The 21,256-nt window shown below is 42.4% G+C and overlaps 1 protein-coding gene across 5 annotated transcripts in view; it reads right to left on the reverse strand.

The window, feature by feature from the left end:
* The window catches only part of KCNIP1 (potassium voltage-gated channel interacting protein 1), a 294,849-nt gene that overhangs the window by 147,305 nt on the left and 126,288 nt on the right, over nucleotides 1-21,256 (reverse strand). For 4 of the 5 annotated variants that reach the window (XM_041417895.1, XM_041417905.1, XM_041417886.1 and 1 more), the window contains exon 1: nucleotides 19,687-19,747. The exons of the other annotated variant lie outside the window; for it this stretch is intronic. In XM_041417895.1, the coding sequence (XP_041273829.1) occupies nucleotides 19,687-19,747 (61 nt within the window). Of the gene's footprint in view, nucleotides 1-19,686; nucleotides 19,748-21,256 lie in introns of those variants that run through there. 5 annotated transcript variants of the gene reach the window in all.

Consider the following 21,256-nt stretch of genomic DNA (forward strand, 5'->3'; position numbering starts at 1 on the left):
TGTGAAAGAAATTCCTACTCTCTTGAGCAGCTACAATGGAAGGAGTCACAAGTTACCTCCTCATAGAAGGAACAGAGATGTGGAAAGATGCGAAAAAGAAAGAGCAAAACACTCAGAGAAAGAAGAGAGGATCAGGAATACAAAAAGAGAAGAGAAGGAGAAGAATCACACAGCAGGAAAAGCAGATATTTGGAAAAAAAAAAAGTTTAGAAAACAGCAGGATGTTGAAATCAAGAAGCAATTAGAACAGTGCTAAAACACCTGGAGACCAGCCCAGAAGTTTTGCCACAGGACGGCACCCAATCAGAATCTGCATCAGGAATAACTTCTTCACCAGGGCCCCTTTATTGCTCAAAATACAACAGTTTTAAAGCTGGATGAGCAGAATGTGTTTGGGAGCTTTATTAAAGGCCTCCAGAGATGTCCTATGCAGATAGAAGCTCACTAATCCTAAGCAAAAATTTCAAAGCCTACTAATCCTACAGGTAAACTTCAGAGCCTTACGTGCATGGTGACTGAGCATTTGCCACACCAAGAGAAACATCCCACAACTCAAAATGCTTTATCTGCCCACAGCTTATGTCTACATGGACACTAGCATAGCACTGTCATCCTCCACAGCATCCACAAACATTTACTTTGGTTATTTACTGCTTTGTGACAAAATGTGTGAGCTTTGATGTTGCAGTACAAGCTGACTTGTACTGAACATTAATCCAGTTATAAATAAGAAACCCAGCCCACTTCCATAAATCAGCCTCTAGGCTGACTGACAGATGTTTCAACCAATAACAACTCTCCTAAAATACAAGCATTTTACTGTTCAGAGGGTGTGGAGATTAGACCAATGACTGTTTAGAGACGGAAGCTTTAAATTGCCTATAAAAGTATGCTCTGTACAATAGAACAGGCTGTTTGGCTGATGTACACCGGAGGTCTGTTTTGTCCTCTGTCTCAGACACACGGCCCCATGTGTCAGGTGGTGTTCCCGGTGTGAGGATGAACAGTCCAAGGTTTGCTCACGGGTAGAGCAGAGAGAGAGACGGGGCAGAGCCTGCAAAGCCTGTCCCCACAGTGAAAAGCTGGAAAGAAAGAGGTGGGGAGAGGCCAAATTTGCAGCAAAGGCTGAAAGAATTACAGCTGCAGCAAGGGCTGCAAGAGTCACAGCCAAAGGGCTGTGTGAAAGAAGAAACCAGAGAAGCTGAAAATAGAAGAAAAACCTCACCAAAGATAAGGGAAACTTTATTTCCGTGCAGGACCACCCAGTACTAAAGGTATGGAAACTTCTTCTTGAGGAATGGGACCTAGACTATGATGAAAAAGCATTATTAGCACTAATAACATGGGCTAAAAACCATGGATTAGACACAACTAGAGAAGCTGCTTTTGACTTTTAATACCTGGTCATGAACTGGTCAAATTATAACCCAACCAGCTACCGGAGGTGACAAAAACACAATAGGAGTTATAAAGCCATGGAAACTTATTTTATATTTAATAAGATTGTTAAATACTGAAGTATGTGGCGAAGGGTACACTGGACAGCTGAAGTATTTGTCTCAGTTTGAGCTGTTACCAAGGTTTCCTCAGTTCCCTGTACTTTGCTGGTTTTCCAGCTGAGTAAGGGGATGGTTCTGCACACACTGCACATCAGGCTAAGCAAGGCACAACCTTGGGATTGTACATCTTTGAAGCTTCATTGTTGACAAACAACTGTGCTCCTCCTGATCATGATGCACAGGAAGGGAATAAACTAGCAGCACAGGAGAGGAGGGAGCTCTGCCCCACTACCCCAGCACATTCTCACAGACTCAACTCACCTTGGAGATTTTGGACAAGAAGAAAATGAGATTAAAAGAGTTGTGTCTGGAGGATACATGGAGGTGGTTGAGCTGAGGAGGAATAGTTAGTGTTCACACTTTTGTGCTGCCAGTCACACAGCATCTAAGAACTGTTTTCCTGCATATGCTTGCACACGGATGAGATGGGAAGCATAAGCCTCTAAAGCTCCCACCTGACCCATTCCAACCTGGCTACAAGGGAAGCTCTGCTGCCAGCTGCTTCTTGAGCTGTTTCAGTCAAACTTCACAAACACTCTGATGGCAAAGCCTATCCCCTTATCCTCTTCCTGCTTTCAGAGACCATCTCCTGCAATCCTCAGGTCCTAGTTTCGGTAATAGATAAGACTCAGCAGTTTGTTGATGCAATTTAATTACTGAAAATAAGATATAGCAGCCATGCTCCACAATCTACTAGCAGTCCAAAGCTGAAGGAATGGATGACAGTGAATTATTTTAGTAGCCTACCAATGGGCTGTATAGCATGAGTTATATTTTTTTTTCTATGTATTATAGCCACACTTAACTATCAAGCAATGGAAAACAGATTAGCAGGGAGGAGGAGCACAGATAATTTCTGTGTCCAGACAGCTGATGCTATGGACCTCCTGCTGTGATCAGTCACTGCCCCCACCTGACCCGTCTCATGTGGCTTATGACAATAATAGACATCAAGGTTTCCAAGACCCAAACTCTCTCTTTATACAGGACTCTCAATACAAGAGTCCAGGCTTCATCAGGCATTGCTGCCGCAGAGAGTTCCTCACCTCTGGTTCGTGAGACAAAGCACTAAGAACAAGGCAGCATGAATAATAAGAAAAGCAAAAGGCTTACCAAATGGGTCAGTTTCTCCTCCAAGTGAAATCAAACCTTGGGGCAGCTGTACAATACTTAGTTTATTAGGGCTGATCCAAAAGTTCAGCTGACTGCTCTGGTACCTGTCCTACCTGCTTGCATGCTCTTACAGCCTCCTTTGACAGAAGCAACTTTTTCTCCCAGCTTTTCTTGACCAAGCTGACAGACCTTTGGATTCCCTTTGCCATCCTGATAACATTATCTCCTTTCCTCTATTTTTTATTTTTCTTTTTACATATTGATACCAAATAACTCTTCCCTTAACTAAGATTGGGGAATGTGCAGAAACAAGCAGACACATGTTGATACTAGAAATTAATGCCATTTTTTAATAGAAAAAAGTTTTGCTTCTTCCATGGAGTAATTTTGCATGTATCCACAGAAAAATACTGAGATGGCTTGTGTGGCACTTCTTTCTTATACTATGTTTAAACTTACAAACACATATAAACTGTGGTGAGGTAATCCTGAGTATCCTAGAAAGAGATTAATATCATACCTAAAAAAATAAACATGTGGCTCCTGACACTAGCTTCTATAATCATATTCACAAGAGATGCAATTCCTTTGTAATGAATGTTCATGACCCCTTCCTCATTCTGTCCTAACATCTTACTGTGCTCCCTAAGATTACACCAGTCCACTTTGAAGACACGCAGGGCTGTAATGTAGGTTGGAACTTCCTGACCATCTTGTCAGTCATGTCAGTCTCAGGCCCACCAGTGGCTTCCTGAGACAGGTTTGTGCTGGCATGACAGTGAGGGAGTGAAAAAAAGCTTTTTTTTTTTGCCAAGTGCACAACCATCATTCGCTTTCTCTTCTTTTTTTAGCTTCTCTCTGAGGTTTAGGAAGTGGTGAAACAGTGGGGACAGACCATCATACAAAGTAAGACTGGGCCTGGACCTTGGCCTTCTTCTCAAGAGAGCTTAATAAAGTAAACCTTTATCTTTTGAAGCCTTAATGTCTTGAGTTCAGGCAAAATCTAATCTGCTTACTTGAAAAGGCGAACACAGAAAGTGGAATACTCCAAGACAGAATGAGTACTTCTGAACCTGGGTAGCTGCAAACATTTCTCGGTATTAATCATTCCTATTTCTGCCATGTTTGACTAAAGAAAAAAAAAAGAAAAATTACAAACTGGGACAAATATTAAAACCATTTGTCACCACAAAGGCTATACTACAGGTAGACCACATCCTTGGATGAGGGCAATAAAGGTTTTTGAAACAAACAAACAACTTGCTGTTCACTTATAAACGTATGACCTTAATTCAATAATCCTTCTCTATAAAATAAGTGGTGCAGTTTCTAAGCAGCAAATTAATGATTTTCTGAACTGTATGTGCAATGATTCCACCAAATTCACAGTGGTACCAGGGCACTCAGCTCACTCCAGGATCCCAAGGCCATTATGAGCAAGGATGGTAGTTACAGCTTCAGGCAATGCTGTTGCTCTGCTTAAGAAGAAACTATGTCTGCATTGGTAGTTTGGCAAGAAACAAGAGAAGCTGTATGCCCATACGTCCTGTCCTTTGGGATGCTTTCTACAGCATGCTGCTCACAGTGCTGCTACAGACTTGTATATAGGAGAACTGAGTTATAATCCAGGACACAGTCTACAGTGTATACCAAAACTATTAGTTAATCATCAGCAGTGACTGCATTTAGCACAAACCACACGTGAGCACAAAAGAACAGCTGTAGGGACAATACCTCCACACAGGCCCAAAAGCAGTGTGAAAACCCAATGGTTTTCAGTGTGCTTGCTCATAGAGCAAATTGCAGCCCAGCTATGCCCAAGCCTGCAACAATGGGATGAGGAGCACAGCTGGCAACACGGAAGCCCAGATCATGTAGAGGGCAAGGGAGAACAGAGCAGGACTGAGAGCTGCGCAAGGAGATGTGCATGAGTTCAAAGAAGCAGAGCAGGAGCCCTGTCAGTGTCCTCTTGCAGAAGATGGTTAGATACTAGGCAAATTCAAAAGATATTTTGCTTAGTGATTTAATGGCTTCTTTTTAATGCAATTTACCCAGTCAATTCCTAAATTTCTACAGGCTCATGCAGGGAATCTACTAAACACTCACCCTCTAGAAGCACTTGCCAGACACTTTGGAAAAGCAGCTGCACCAAACTCCTCCGGCTTCCACGGGACCTGGTAAATGCAAGAGGTGCAGTTGGAAGGTTTCTCTGAGGAACACCAACCTGCACTTCACACATGCATACAGCACAGCTGCCTTCAGCAGCCACAATCTCACTGCTGAATGTCACTCTGAATATCTACTGCTGTTGGATTTAATTACTCTAACCCAACACTTTGAATTATTTGCTTCTCACTTGCCAAAACTTGCTTCCCACTTTTCTATGACAAAACAATCCAAACTGGTGCTGCTGACAATAGAGCCAATATTTACAAACAATTACCAAAAATATTTTAAGTTTGTAAATATCTCAGTAAAAGATGACATTTACAGATAAATTTACAACATAAGATGTGAGTCCCAACAGACAAAATTCCTTGGAGAGCTGATATCTACAGATATTTAAATCACTGTGTAAATCATGTAGGCACTGCACATGCAGAAGCTCTTTTAACACAGCTGATGTGATGATTTCTATTTCATGGGGGAGAAGATGGATACACCACAGTGATGCTGTATTCCTCTTCAACCCTGCACAGGTGCCAAGACTGATGTTGGGTGATTTATTATCCCACACATTTGCTAAAACTCTTCCAGAAGACAGTACCAGTTTGTGCTGGCTACACTTTATTTTTTCTTTGGGCTTTAGAAATTAAATGCATCTTTCTGAACACTACCTTTCATGGAAAAAAGACATTTAGGGTTCAGAAGGTTTCAGTCAAGAGTAAATTTGGATTCTCCTTTTGGTTCTCTTTTCCACCAGGGAAAGGATATATCAAAACATGTTCTGTGTTTTACACCAAATACAATATTAGCTGTAAAAAAAATAAATTATCTCCAAAGTTTCAACATATTTTTTAAAGTTTCTGTATCTTCTGGCACTTCATTTTTTTGTGATCTGTATTAATACTTCAAAAGGACAAAACCCTGTCCTACTTCTGCCTGCCACTCTTGCACAGAAAGACATGTCCTATTTGGCTTTAAAGGAGCCTGTGGAGGCTGCTGGAGAGGAAGCTCTTAGAGCAAAGTGCACTTCTCCTCAGAGCCCAAGGCACACACCACCCATTGTTACACAAGCCTGTCCCTTGCTTCCAACGCCTATTGTTTCAACAACTCGGAAAAATCAGGTGTGTGGGGCCCCCTCACCCTCCTTGGGCACAAGAGGTTTCCTATTGCTCCAGACATCAATCTCTACCCAAGCTGGATGCTGAGGAGGCGTTGGCGCAGCCACAGCCGCACTGCCGGGCGAGACAATCCTCCCCAGCCACGCTGAGCCTGCGCTGCCACTCCTGTAAGTAGGTTACTGGCACCAAGGGGAGTGAGAGCTGCAGCTCAAGAATTAACCTATGTGTTAATCTGCTCGCTGCCCTCCTGTGTTACCCAAGTATGCAACTCCAGAATAAATGGGAAGGGACTCCCTGGAGAGAGCAGCGTTGGCAGCAAAGCCAGCCCCAAACTTTCCAGGCTCAGTTAAGCTTAACAAGAAGTGTTAAATTCCTGAACAATTAGTTCATGGCTTCAAACTTTCCTCCTGGACTCAGAGGATGCTGTAGAATGCAGGGTAACGTTTTTCTAATAGCTGCTGAAGTTTAAAAACTGAGGCTTAGCTAAAATAAGACATGTAGCAGATTGAGACGTTTGAATTGAGAATCCTAGATATGTTCTAGCTGGTAAGCAAGGAGATTTTGGGAGCTGGATTTACAAATCCACGTCTGTTTTATGAAGGTGCCTAATTAGAGTGCTGCAAAAATAAAGCTATCCAACTTATTTACAGTGTTTTGTTGCACTGCCATGTGTCTGCAGGTTTAGCACTCAAGACTGTTAACTAATAAATCCCTTCTATAATGTGACCATTAGAGTGAACATCAACAGGAGCCAGTAACACAAGTGATTTTCCTTATATTTCTGAGCAGTTTCATTCTGTAAATATCTCCTTTCCTTTCACCATCCATTAAACATCTCTAAGATGGTAGCAGAAGGCAGGTGAAAACTTATCCCTGGTTTTGAGACTGGATTTATTTGCAGGAATTTAAAATCTCTACTCCTGTTCCTCTAAAATCTATTTAATTCTGCAAATATCTTACTTATGCTTTAGTTCTTAGCTTCAAAGCAATACAAGCCTGCAGAGACTCCAGGCATGTGCACTCAGCTGCATGCTCCAGAACTGTGTGTCCCAGAAATGCATATGCATGAAACGAAGAATCAAACAGTAGGAAAAACATTTCACTAAATTTTCTGGAATGTCTGCAATTATAAGAAAGAAAGAGAATATTAGAAAATAGAAGTAGGAGAGAGATCATTTTGGCAGTGTCTCCACATTTATGTAAAAAGACCATGAAATGTAAATCAGGTCAAGGCTCTCTTACTAGTACAAGAAACATTGAATGAAACTGAATGTTTCAGTTAACAAATGTGTAGTTCTCTGGGAACTAGGCTTAGAAACCACCCTAATATTATCTTTTTTAGAATTTAAGTCATAGTCTGCTGTCTTTTTCAGCATAGAAACTAACACCTCTGTCTCTCTGAGTTGCTCTCTCCCCACTGCAGGTACCTTCACACCACCCTTCACAGGATAGAATGGATTAAAATACAAAATGTTATTTACTGAAAGATCAGACTCAAAATCAGGGGAACAGGAACAAAATAGAAAATCTACACTACTTTGCCCTTAAGAAATGTCACTTTGTTTGACCTTGTCATGGTTTGAGGCTGGCACAATGCCAGTGCCCCCATGAAAATACACTTTCCCTAGTGGCTGCTGTGAGACGTGATCAGGAACAGAGCAAAGCAGGCTCCAACTTAGGAATAAAGGAAACAAACTTTATTAACTACAGCATCTAAAAAGGAACAGACACAGAACTAAGAATGAAAACTCTCCAAATACATTCCTCCTCCTCCCCCCCATTTCCTCCACAGCATGAAATAATATCTTAGATTTCCGCCCCGTCACCATCTCTCAGATAATAAACTTTCAGTCCATCACCACCCCTCAAATAATCAACTCTCAGTCCATCAGGGAGAGAGGAGTCCCCCCTTGCACCACAGGTCCATACCTTCAGTGGCCAAACCAGGTGCCAATATTCAAATCCAAGCACTGATTGGTTTGACCACAACCTCCCAAAAAACTCACTTCCTTCTTAACCTACAACAAACCTCAACCTGATGAAGGAAGGGCACCTTGCCATCAACCAGAATAAAGAACACATTTCAAAGTGCACACAGGATTTAAAACATAAAGATTTGAGCAGTTACTGCTGACATTGGTTCACCCTGTGCAAAATCTTACTGTAAATGCCACACAGACTCCTCAGGAAGGTGATGCTCATTTCCATTCACACAGCCAAGCCTAACTCTGCGGGGTTCCAGCTTTCTCTGCCCGCTCTGGCACCAGAGTGGACACACTCAACCATTTCCATTTGTGGATGATCACAAATATTCTCATTGGAGCCCTGTCACCACTGTCTACAAGCATTACTGATCTCAAAACACACCTACATCGTGGTCTCTGTACTGTCTGACATTGCAAAGCAGCACTCACAACATGAATAATGATGCATTAGCTATGCCCTCCCACTCTCCTAAATCTCACATGATTGGGAGCCAACTCATAGTGCTTACAAAATAGAACAAAAATGAATGACAACAAGCAGGCCAGTGACAAGCAACTAACTTAGGCAAAACTCTACATCTCTTAACAGCTATCACACAGAAAAGGACAGCAAGCTGATGAGCATGCCCAAAGGCACTCATGCAGCTTGGCAGCATCATGTCCTCGACCTGCAGACTGGCAAATACAGAGCAACAGGTGCTGTGAAGATGCAGACCTGGCACTTGCACCAGGTCACAGGAAAAGCACAGATGAAATCCAGTCTCCTGCAGCATCGTTCCCACCTCATCCTGCCTCAGCATTTCAGTTTACAAGGAAATGAAGCTCATTAAACAGATTGCTCTATATTCATGGCTAACAGGACAGCAGTATTAAGTAAACGAATGTGATTTGTGTGGGCATCTGCAAGGAAGCCTCTCTTGATGGGAACAGGGAGAGGATCAAAGGTGCATTCAATTGTTTCTGTTTATTCAGGAATTCAGTAAGGTTTGAAACTTTCTTGCAGGTGGGAAACACTATCCAACATGTATGTCCCTTGCATTTATTTATATTTGTTTAACTATTTTAAACTATTGTTTCCACATAGAATTCAGGCATATTAACTGAAAATACAGGGTCTGATCCTAAACTACACTGACATTTTAGGGCACTGATCTCCCATATGGGAGCATGTCCCTCCAAAAGGCCAGATGCTGACAAAGGGGAGCAGCAAAGCTGCACCTGCACTTTGCAGCCATGCAGCCCATGAGCTTGGCCTCGGCTCTGCCACACCCCATCAGCTTCCAAAAACTGGCAGCCTGGTTTTGATCTGGATGGAGGTTAAGAACTTTTACCAGGTCATTCCCCCATTGATAATTTCTAGGCAACAACTCATAAGGGGACAGTTTTGCCAAACACGAACAATGGAAAGAGCCATAACAAAATTCATTCTAAGTCTAAGCATTTCCAGAGTTTCCAAAATGTCTCACAAATTCCATGAGGCAAAGAAAAGTTTCAGGTTTGAAGCAAACTTTTAGTCTAACAACTGATGGGCTTTGTAGGTTTTACAAACCAGTAGTATGTATGTTATGTATATTATGGTAATTCATGCTGATAGAATATATATATATATATATATATATATAAGACTAAAATATAAAACCTTGAAATCACACTAGCAAGGGAAGAGGGGATTGCTTCACAGGGTGGCAAAACCGCAGCTGGCAGCTGAGGAGGAGGTGTGTCATTAACACACAAAGTGAAACTAGCCCGCACAGGAGATGGGTGTTCTCACTGGTATGAACAGGAGAACAGCGATGATGGCCCATGGAGATATTCATCTTAGATACATGGGGCCATCAAGGACATACATCTGAATGCGGGATTCCAGTAACCGAAGAGTGGACACACATCAGTTCCCGGACGAGGTTTACGTCCAGCACAGGACAGAGAATAGAAGCAACATGAGTATGAAGAACGCTGAAGAGAGACAAAGGGATTCTGCCGCGGGCAAGAGAAAGGGTATAAGAACAGACATTGCCAAGCGGCATTCGTGAACTGTGGGAGATGCGGTGCCACAGAGGCCGGATCTGTGTTCACCCAGCTTCGATCCTGGGATCGGTGGTGTCCTTGTTTGTTGGCTGTCGGGACTGTGTATCAGTCATGAATAAATTTCGTTTTTATTTTTATTAAATTGGCTGGATAAATTTTTACATATAATAATGCACAACACGAGAATGCATTTTCTTGAACAGATGCAGCCCCACGTTTACCCTGCACAGCATTCACCTGTACATGATTGGGCTGTGGGTGACACTCAGAATGACACAGCGGTCTCTCTGTGCATTGCTGAGCAGCCACAGCAACCAGCACCTGAGGAAAGTGCACACAGCATGCTCCTCTACTGCACTACATGAACTTTTGAACTGCAAGTACTTCATCTCCATCAATAATAAGGACAGAGGAAACTGAAAAGACAGTATCATCTACAAGAAATGCAAACGTAGTTACATAAAGTGCTATAGCTGATGGCATTGCACAGAAAATACCTGATTAGAAAATTCCATGCTTTTTACTTCATACTTTCCTGGAGGGCTGCAGTGGGCCAGGGCAGCCCAGTGCTCAATGAAAGAGGTGATTAGAAATTATGGGGCTCAGCTGTAATGTCCTTATCTCCTGCCAAGCAGAGGATGCCAAATTGCTAATGTAAATAACCCCTTTTGATGACTTAAAGCCCTAGAAATGAAAGGCATTTTCCTGGAAGATCAGTCTCTGGTTGACTTTCTGTCCCAGTACCAAACCTGCTCTGCATACAGATCCAGCTGCTACCTACACAATCAGGACAGGACCTTGTGGGATCGGATTTCCTTTGCAGAACTGCACATGCTTGCCTTTACCCACTGTGAAGTATATACAAATGACCACCCTGGCAGAATTTTCCTCATGCCCTAATGTATCGGTCTTTCCAGCTGTCTGCAGCCTGGCTAATTCTGTATGCACAAGACTGCAAATGAGACCTTCTGTCAGCTCCCATGTTAAAATATTGGTTAAAACAAAAGCCATGTTAGAGGGATTCAGCTCCACACAAGGACATGCCTTCAGTTCCTGGGGTGCCAGTATCACAGTGCAGGTCATGTTTGACACTCCCATCGAAGCATGTAAACCAGTGTGCAAATTCAATTACACTGGCTTATTAGGATTAGCAGGCAACAATCCTCTCTGCACTGACACAAAAGTTTCCTGCTTCCCAGTTCTAATTTCCATGTACTGCTCCCAGTTCAAATGGCAACATGGTCAACAAGTCCTTTGAACTTTGTGGGTTAGGAATGCAAAGGGGTGCTGATGCTCCCCACTGCGCCACAAAGTTCACCTGCATGGGATGAAACAGTTTCCCCAAGGGAAATTGTCCTTTCCCACAAATGTTTGCTGGCCCCCAGCATTTTGCAGCTGGAGAGCTAACAGCATCATCCTTTACATGGCTATGTGTACCCCACAGGGAGCAACCCTCAGTTCATGCAGTTTGATGTGCTAAACAGAGGCCTTGCCTGAGGTTTCAGCTGATTATCAAAAAATCTATGGGGTTGATGTGCAGAATCACTTACTAGAATAGAGCAACAGCAGCCTGGGAAAACATACCTGGGAGCTTGGCCCTGAGCTGCAGGCAGCAAAGTTACAATAGTTGTCAAAAACATTTGAGCCGTGCTTCTGAAACCATGCTGTAACTAGGTAAGTCTTGTGAACGTGGCTTGTTTCACCCATATTTTTCTGCATATAAATTTGACAGGTAGAAACATTTATTTTGTCAGAGCACTAAAAGCCCCTGATGTTCAGCACTGATCTCTGGCAGGCTGTAATTTGGCTCCCTGCTCCCAGTAACACTCTCCTGTTCCACTAAGGAGCCCTCAGTAAAACAATGCCATGGTCTCACGGGTTTCCTAGAAACCTGCCTCCAGCAGCACAACATGTATCCTCACAGCCTTGTTCTCCCTTAGCTGTTCTCAGACACAGTATAAAATGTCCTATGCCTACAAACTGTAGCTGTAGCCGTCTACAGAAATTTTGGGTACTTCCCAACCAGCTGCCCACAGAACAAGTTTGGGAGAGAAGGGTTTTTGTGGAGCAAAAGAAAAGCAAACACTGATATGTGGGAAGAGCTGTGGTTGTTAAATATGTCAAGAAAGTAATGTTTGGATTGAGGAAAGCCAAACAGATGTAGTAGAGCTGTGCCAAGAAAGGATGACTCTGTTACCCTTTTTATGTCTTCCTGAAAACATCCTGGTACCAGAGCCATGCCAGCTCCCCTCCTCAGCCTGCCTACAAGTAGCAGCTCAGCCCCCCAGCCAACTCTGCTGCCCCACGCCTGCCTGCTAGCACACAGTCCTCCCTTGTCTCCTCCAGACCCACATCCTGCCCATGAACCTCTAATCAATTGTACTGTGCTTTGTTCAAACTCTTCAGAGCCTCTCTGCACTGAGCAGTGCTGGCAGAAGTAAGGTAGAGATGAACTGAACGCTCTCTGTATCCTTTTCAGTCGGGACAGACATTACCACAGCCACAAACAGACTGGAGACGTCTGGACACAGCTGCCTTCAGTTTTGACCTATTTTGAAAACATGGATGAAGTTTACACTTCTAATAATTCTTTATTTGTTAAGTACAATCCATCTTATAATAACAGTTACTCCCCCTCTCTCTGGCATCTCAAACAAATAAAAGGTGAAAAATAAATACCTTGTCTGGAATCCCAAATATATTTTGGTAAAAAATTTTGCTGTGCTACCATACAGCTGTTACCTGCATTTCCTAGCTGGTACGCAATGCCATTGGGCAGGGATGGTATGAGGTGCCTAGAGCATTCTGCACCTGCTGGAAAATCCCTCTCAGAGAAATGCAAAAGCTTCTTACAAATTAGCTTATATATAAAAATAAGCAAATAGCCATGGTATGAGCAGCAACAGGACACTGAGACCCTGAGCAGATACTCAAACTTTCTGTGTCTCTGTGCCATGACATTCTCTGGGTAATGCTTTTGAATAAGAAACAAAACACCTGTCTGTCACCCACTGCAAGGAAGCCACAGTGACACTTACACATTCACATCTAAAACTACTACAAATTACAAGCCAATTTATTTAGTTTGGAAATTTTCAGGGAATAATTATAACTAATAAAAATTTTGAATAATGAAACATTTCAGCTAAAAAAATTTCATATTGGAAAAATTTGTAAATCTTCAGTCTTTTTAACAAAGCTTAAATAAATATGAAAATAAAGTATTTGAACAGGGGTTTGTAAATGGAGAAATAAAAGTTTTTTATTTTCCTGTAACATTTGACTAAAATCAGAATGACTTGATAATTTGCCTTTGTTCACCTTACCCTGTTTTTTACTTCAATTTTTTCTTCAAAAAAATAGTACAACCCTTACTGACTCTCGTTGATATATGTGGTGACAGTAACAACTGTAAAGCTAGGAATTACTCAAAACCTCTGCAACGTATTAAGTTTTAAGCTTTTCACATCTACAGCATTAAATATTTTCAGTTGCAAAAAACAAAATTGCTTCTCAGTGCCCATTCCAAACATCAAATATTCTGCAATGCACAATGGAAGAGGTAATGATGACAAAGGCTGGAATATTACCAAGGTTGAAAGTTAAAAGTTAGAATGTATTTTCTGATTTACTCTTTCGAATTATTATGGAAAAAAATGAAACTTCAAAGCACTAGCCTGCAGAGCTGAAGTCTCTGATCCCCTTTTTTCTTTGTGCTGGGATTTCATGGCTCTGCATGGACATGCTGCATGCACAGAGGCACACAGTACCCGTACCCATGGGCAGGAAATCAGCACACATATATGCTAATGTAACACAGAACACTGTAGTGAACTTTCCTCCATCCATTTGATTTTATTCCAAACCTCCAAGCTGTGTCTGACTGCAGCATTTCAGGCAGCAGCTATATGCCTGTGGGAAGCAATCAGGGGCACATACAGTTTATTTTAATTTTATCATTGCTATCCACTTCTAAAACCAGCTATTTGAGATCACTCTGCCACACTGCCAGGAGTCACTTGAAGGCAAAGGAAGAAATTTAGAGCTAGCAACTGTGTGGGAGCTAAAAAATTTTGGCTAAAAGATGGAGAAGTGGGGAATGGAAGCAGTCACAAGTCCATAAGACCTCTAACCCCACACTCAGGTGAACTCTGGTTGGTAGGACACAGGGAAGCCAGCTGCAAAGCTGCCTCACCTCTGAGCCACCCATCGTAGGTGTGTCAGCCACATGGCTGGGATATTTGGTTGCTGTAACACTGAGCAGCCTCCCACACACCTCTCTGCACTTCAGAGAAACCAAAATGCTTCGTGCAAAGAGGGATGTTCTGACTTATTGGTCACCACAATTTTTCCAAATTGTTTCTGATTTGAATGCTTACATTGAACAGTTTTGTTGCCGAGTGCTGTTCTGTACACTCTCTACAAAGGTAATTCCCTCGAAAAAATCTGCCTGTCAAATACTCAGTGCAGGCAGACAACCGTGGACTTGACCTGCCAGGCTGTATCAGATGACGGACAAGACTAGGGAGAGAAAGTGAAGTGTCAGTGCCAAATATTGGCTCTTAGGCACAGCCAAGAAAAACCAAGTCAGCCATTTCTTCCATTGTCTCAAGCACCTGCTCAGGTCTCCAGTCAGGGGGAACAATACTGTCCTTGTTCTAGAAAGAAAACAGGTGAGCACTAATCTTCTCTCTATTCAGAAAATACCAAGAACATAGTCTGAGTCTTTAGAACACGTGTATTTGGTTGTAATAGTGGCAAGCTGTCAAGTTTCTTTGAGGAACATAAAGAAAGTAGAGGAGGGGAGCTTTCAAAGCTTTTCTTTTGCGACAGGATGTACTGGGCAAAGTAAATAATGAGGCAGCTTCCCTGCTCAAATCTATCATCTCCATTCCATGGCTGTACTAAAGCTGAAAAGGACCGGCTCCTTGAAACGCTACTGAATCACTTTTTCATCTTTTGAGCAGAAAAGCAGGTTGTTCTAGCACAGGGAACTGAAAGAGCACTGTCATGACCCAACAACCTTAGGAGCTCAGGGCAATCTGATGTTCTTATGAAGATTGCAAAGTCAAGCCGAGTTGGTTACCTGGTAAGTAAACCACTTGAAAATACAGCTGGTCCGGCACAAAATCTGATAATTTTGGACAATAAGCCATTTCAAAATAAAGCCTAAAAATTACTCACTACAAAAATCACACAACTGACATTTTAAGCAAAGTGAATTTCTGATGTTATCTCTAGCAAAATTAAACAACTGTGCCAGACTCCTCTTGCTAGTTTAGATTTGGGTGGTCTTTGACCAAACATGGTTACTCTCATTTAAGAGAGTCAGATTAACAACTGAAAATGGTGTTGCTTGCTGCTGCTGTCAGGGTCAGAGCCTGTAGCTCTAATCCAAACAAGATTCAGGTACTGAGAAATATTCAAGTTATATTTCACTTTCACTGAGGGAGGTATGGGTGAGTGCATATTTAGAGAACAAACAAAAGAACTCTGAGGTACAAAAAGCAGTCACAACTAGAAATTCGCCCTCCTTTAGCAATCTGCTAATTCAAACGTTTCCATGGCAAATACGGAAATGGCTGAATCTAGCCACAAATTTGGTCATGATTGGATGCAGGCTGTAAAAACATTTTAAAAAATCTCTATTTCTGCATCTAATTGAAATCAGAGATTTGTGTGTGCATTTGTGTGTGCGTTATCTGCTGTACTGGCCCTCTGCTTTTTAGTGCTGTGGTTTTGGTGGGTTTTTTTCCTCTCATTTATTGATTTATTACTTATGTTTGCAGGAGACTATACAAGCAGCTAGATAGTCTCAAATCCATCGCAACCATCTGTCTAAGCACTAACTACCTATGTACTAAAGAGAGGACCAAACAGTCAGCTTTGTTGGCATTTGGTTCATAATGAGCTTTGAATGTTACTTCCTGATCCCAATACCTCAAGTTCTTGTATCTTTAAGGTTTTTAAAGTGACAGTAATACCAGAACCAGATGGTGGATAAGGTTGGATGGGACCTCCAGTTCCCTCTTTAAGGCAGGGTTAACTACAGCTCAGGACTGTTTTCATTTGGGTTTTGAGTACATTCAAGCTTGGAGACTCCACAGTCTCTCTGTGGGGTCTCTTCCAGTATTCAATCATCCTCATAGGAATTTTTTTTTTCCTAATGCTTAAGTAGAATTTCTTTTGTTTCAGTTTGTGCCCCTTGTCCCTTGGCACCAGGGAGAAGAACCTGGCTCCATCACCTCTACTCGCCCCTCTCTCAGGTATTCATACATCCGATTTAGACTTCCTGAGTCTCCTCTGCTGCAGGCTGGACAATCCCAGCTCTCTCAATCTCTCCCTTGTATGTCAAATGCTCCAATTGCTTCTTATATTCATGGTCCCTCAGTAGACTCAGCTTGGTAGGTTCTCATCTCTTCCATCATGAGGAGTCCAGCATCAGACGCAGCACTGTAAATGTCTCACCAGGGGAGGAGCATCACCTCCCTCAGTCTACTGGAGAAGCTCTGCCAAGCACAGCCCAGCAGACCACCAGCCACCCTTGCTGCTGGCTCACTGTCAGCTTGTCCCCAGGACCTCAGCCAAGCTCCACCACCATCCCAGGAATGCTGGTCTGGCATACAAGTGAAGAGAACGAGGTAGAAAGAGGTATTGTCTTTTAGTAGGTCAACTCAGAATGCTGGAAAAGGCAGACAAGAATCCCAACAGGAAACAATTCCTAATGAAATGTACAAATAATTGGTGGAAGTGTCCTGAGCCACTCCCAAAGTGAACAGCACAATCTCACAGACTGTCTGGGGACACTTCAGTGAACAAGGATAAGCTTCTGCAGCTTTACTGATAGGATTGCAAGTCTAAGAAGCAAAAATCTTTATCCTGCAGGACAGGGCATGTGGGTCCTAACCTACCAACACAAGATGCCCAATTATATTGGATTAAGTTTTTACATTTGAGCCAAGCAAATTATTTCTTCCTGTACCAATGCACAATGTTGTCCTCTCCCAGAGACAAGTTCACATGCTTGATGGACCACTGCTCTCCACTTGACAATTTCTGAGTCGCTCCTGCCTTTATTGATTCAGGATCCCCATTTTCAAAAGAGCAATTTAATCTCGTATTCTTGAACAGTGCTAGTCTGTCCTTTCCAGCCTTTCTACTCAGAGCTTGAATAACCAAACCAGCCCCCAGTCCCACTGCCAACACCCCAGACCCAGCCACAAGCAAGACATGAGGGCGAGCAGCACAGGAAGAACTGTGTCATGTGCTGAAGCTGAAAGGATTCAGCATGGGCCACTTGCACCCACTCTGCCCTGACTCACCATGGGCTTCCTGGTATTAACTGATCTCTGGAACTGACACACTTTAGACATGACCTGTTTATTTTCTTGAAACAATGCCGGTTTTTTGCTTTTATTTCATTACACCAGAGAATCAGAGCTTCAGACACTGGTGTGAACTGCTCTACTTGAAGGAGCACATACTTGCCAGCATGAGAGAGCATTTGTAGAGGGGTGGATCTAGCCCTGTTACAGCTATTTCTCCGGGCCCCTGTTTTACCTACTACATAAAGTCCTGAAATATTCAGATAAACACATATATAAATATAATAATTAATAAATAATCATGTGATAATCTAATAATAAAATAAACACTTTACTCGATCAAAGATAAACTTAGCAATAGCCAGTGGAGCAGTGGACCTAGACACCGCTAGCCAGCTGCCCTCTGGCAGAGAAGCCCCCACATCAAGCTGCACCAACAGCCACGCAGCAAACACTGGGACAAATGATCCTTTCTCTCTGCTCAAGACTTGGGCAAGCACAGCCAGAATGCTGGGGCCAGTTTTGGACTCCCCAGACCAAGACAGACTTGAATATGGTAGAGCATGGTCTGGTAGAGGCCACCAGGATGGCTGAGGACTGGAGGAGATACCAAGGCAACATGTGGGCAGCACCAAGGATTCAAGTCCATCATGTAGGGGTGATTGACTATTTAACTGACAAAGAAGAATTTCAGACTGTATTCAAGCCCAGCATTAGTGTTTCACAGCACACAAGGTGAAGTGCTAACTGTCAGTGTAAAACACACCAGCAAGCCACATGGATAACGCATCAGAGCGAAGAGGGTGTAACTCTGGGAAGACAGGTTTTGATAAATGTAGCTGAGCAACCACTGCCAGCAGGCATAAGCAAGAGTAAATTCCATTGTAAAGGATAAAATGTGTGACCATATCCTGGATTTTTACTGCAGGTGATCTCCAAGAAAAAGCAATGGCTTGCATCCACTAGAGCACAGAGCCAATCACGAGACAACAAAGACACAGAGAATGGGTATGTTCAGCCACAAATTATCTACATTTAGTGGAAATCAGCTCCCAGGTTCCTGGCAAGTGGACAAGAAACCCCTTGGCGTCACAGCAATCACCATGCCCAGCACATCCTGTTCAGTTCTTGTATACTGCAGTGCCTAAGCACAAGTTTCCCAGCTTCAGGTGTAACTCAGTGCTTAGACAGTTACACAGCTGTTCTTACATTTTAAGTAGTATCATACATGTCCCAAACAACCACACAATTATGGGGGCATAACAGTGACAGAGAAAGCTGAACTGTAAATTATGTACACACACTCCAACGTAAAACATTACTCTACAGGTATCAGGAACACAGACTTTTGCTCACAAACTTGCCACAAACAAATCTCACAGGCCTTGCCCACTTCTCTTTTGCATCCTTAATTGGTGTTTGATATTTCCTAAGACAGTTTCCAATTTAAATTGCAAGAAAATCCATATCAACTTACAGTTCAAAAGCATATATATGAACTGAGCAACAGATCCAGTGGAGATACAGACCTCCCTAGAAAGTGACTCTAAAATGCAGAGGTTCAGGCGGGAATATTTCTAAATAGCACAAATATTGCTGAAGGTATAGAGTTTTTCCTTTTGTTTTCTAAAAATTTCTCATTCTGTAAGGTACGGATGTGCCCCTGACAGTGCTTTCAACTTTCTGCTCAGCAACATGCTGGAATCTTCAAATTAACCCTGAAGAAAATAGAGCAAAGCTCAATCAAATACTATACAAACCAGACCTTCTGAAAAATCAGCATTTCAGGGCAATATTTATGGATTTAAGGATTAAAATCCCTGGAACTGCTGTTTATTTTCTCATTTTTATGAGCTCCTGCTTCTCTCTTTTACAAAAACACTCTAATTTTTTCCCCTCTTGCTAATCTTTATAAAACACACATCATTAGTATTGCATGCTTGGTGCTGGATTACTGAATATGCAACACTAACTCTAACAATACTTCCTGAGACGGAAACCCGAAGGTATTGGGAATAATTTGCTGTATATTTAAATTTTATTCCCTCTTCAAAGGGTTTATACAGCATGAGATTTGAAAATAAACAGGTCTCTTCTGCAAGTGCTCTGCATATGATGCCACTGAGTTTCTCCTCCTCATATATGCCTGCATTAAGGATTACAGTATTTCAGATTCTTTTCAACCCCCAAGCCCCTTCACAGCAATTTCCTCATGTCCACATGTTTTCCCCACAACCTAGCATCCCACTCTCCTCTGCAAATTACCCCTCACAAAAACATTGCCAGGTTACTTGCAAGTGGCACATGTTCATTTTCTCCTCCCTTCCCCATGCAAATGTCTCCCACAGCAAATAAACCAAAGGGGCAGAAAAAGCATAGCAGGAGGTCTTACCTTTTGATGGTCTTCTTTGTTTCGTTTGTAGAGAAGAGAATGTACCCATGACAGCACCCATTGCAAAAGCTACTGAGTTTTTGGGGAGGATTTATTTTGGCTAAGATTTTTTTTTATTCCTATTACCCCTCCCCTCCACTGGCAGTGAACAAAATCTCTGTGAAATGCCCCCAAGAACAAAACAAAACAGAGAAAGACCAGACAAGAAAGAAAAGAAGGAAGGAGGAGGGAAAAAGCAAAGCACTGCAGCTCGGCATGCAGCAAGCGTTAAGCTTTGAGGGTTTTTTTTAAGTCAACACACATGCACTGACTCACAGCCGGCTGCACTGTTATTATTCAAAACCGCTCCCCATCAAAATTTAAATGCTAGGTAGATTCCCTCAGACCAGAGCTGGCAGCAGATGCATCAAAATATTTACTGGAGCACAGCCACATAAACACACAGGCTAATTCTTCCTCCCGTTCCCTTATGGCTCCAACCAGCAGCCTGTAGGTCTAGCAAGGGAGTATCAGTGCAGCTCTTCCAGTGAATACTAAACTGGAGTCCTGTAGACATGCTGAGGGTCTCAGGGGAAGCTGGGGCTTTGGGCTGGATACCAACTCGGAATGAATGGAAATCTTCTGAGTGGGAAGCAATAGAGAGGAAGGCATCAAAGCCCCAGCTGCACAGGCTGTGTGCTCCTGCTAATTAAAAGTCTGACAGAAAGGTAGAAAGCAGCAATCCAACAGTCTTCTTGAGCAGAAAAGTCAGAGAAAAATGACTAATTGCAAAAGGGGGAAACAGAAAATTTCACCACAGTCCTTTTTCTTCATATCTTTTCTCAAACACCAGAAAGATATGCAAGAAAATTAACTTATTTTTCTGCCAAGTGTATATGTGCACATCCTTTTCAAGTACATTAAAACAAAAAGCTATTGAAACAAAACACTGCAAACATCGAGTGACTAGGAGGAGGTAGAGCAATCCCAGCATTTTTTCCAGTTCTGTCATATTTCAAAAAATCAGCTAGACATCTGGTTATGTTTTCTCAGAAAGTGCAATAGCAAGTGCTTAGGTACAGAAGGTATTAAATGCACTGAGGCAGGTCTCAAAACCCAAATTAATTTGCTACTTGCACGTGGTGACTGAGATTAGGGCAGCATCTGTGCAAATACTGTATTTTTCAGAGGAAATTCAGCACAGAACAAACCACCTTGTCTCAACAAGTTTTCTTAGCTTTCCTCTAACTTTGCAGTCGATTCCCTCAGATGCAGATCCCAACTCCCCAAATGCTGACGTCCCTGGAGGTACAACCCTGCCTTACCTGTTGTTCACCTGCTGCCAGCATCTGTCTTTGCATGCACAGGTATATTTGCATCCTTAGTGCATACAAGCAAAGAGCTTCCCCTTAGTTTCTAGTTGCAGAAGGCATTGCACAAAATAATTTAATTTTTATTGTTTCATAACTCAAAACACCTCAATTGAACTTTTTGTGAGAAATGCCTGGGGAAAGGTACTGTTTAAATACCCAAGTCCTGAAATGAAACACATCAGTTTGCAAGGAATTGCCCAAGACTGGAGGCACACAGG

This window comes from Onychostruthus taczanowskii, unplaced genomic scaffold (genome assembly GCF_017590055.1).
Source record: "Onychostruthus taczanowskii isolate IOZ18803 unplaced genomic scaffold, ASM1759005v1 scaffold107, whole genome shotgun sequence".
Lineage (NCBI taxonomy): Eukaryota > Metazoa > Chordata > Aves > Passeriformes > Passeridae > Onychostruthus > Onychostruthus taczanowskii.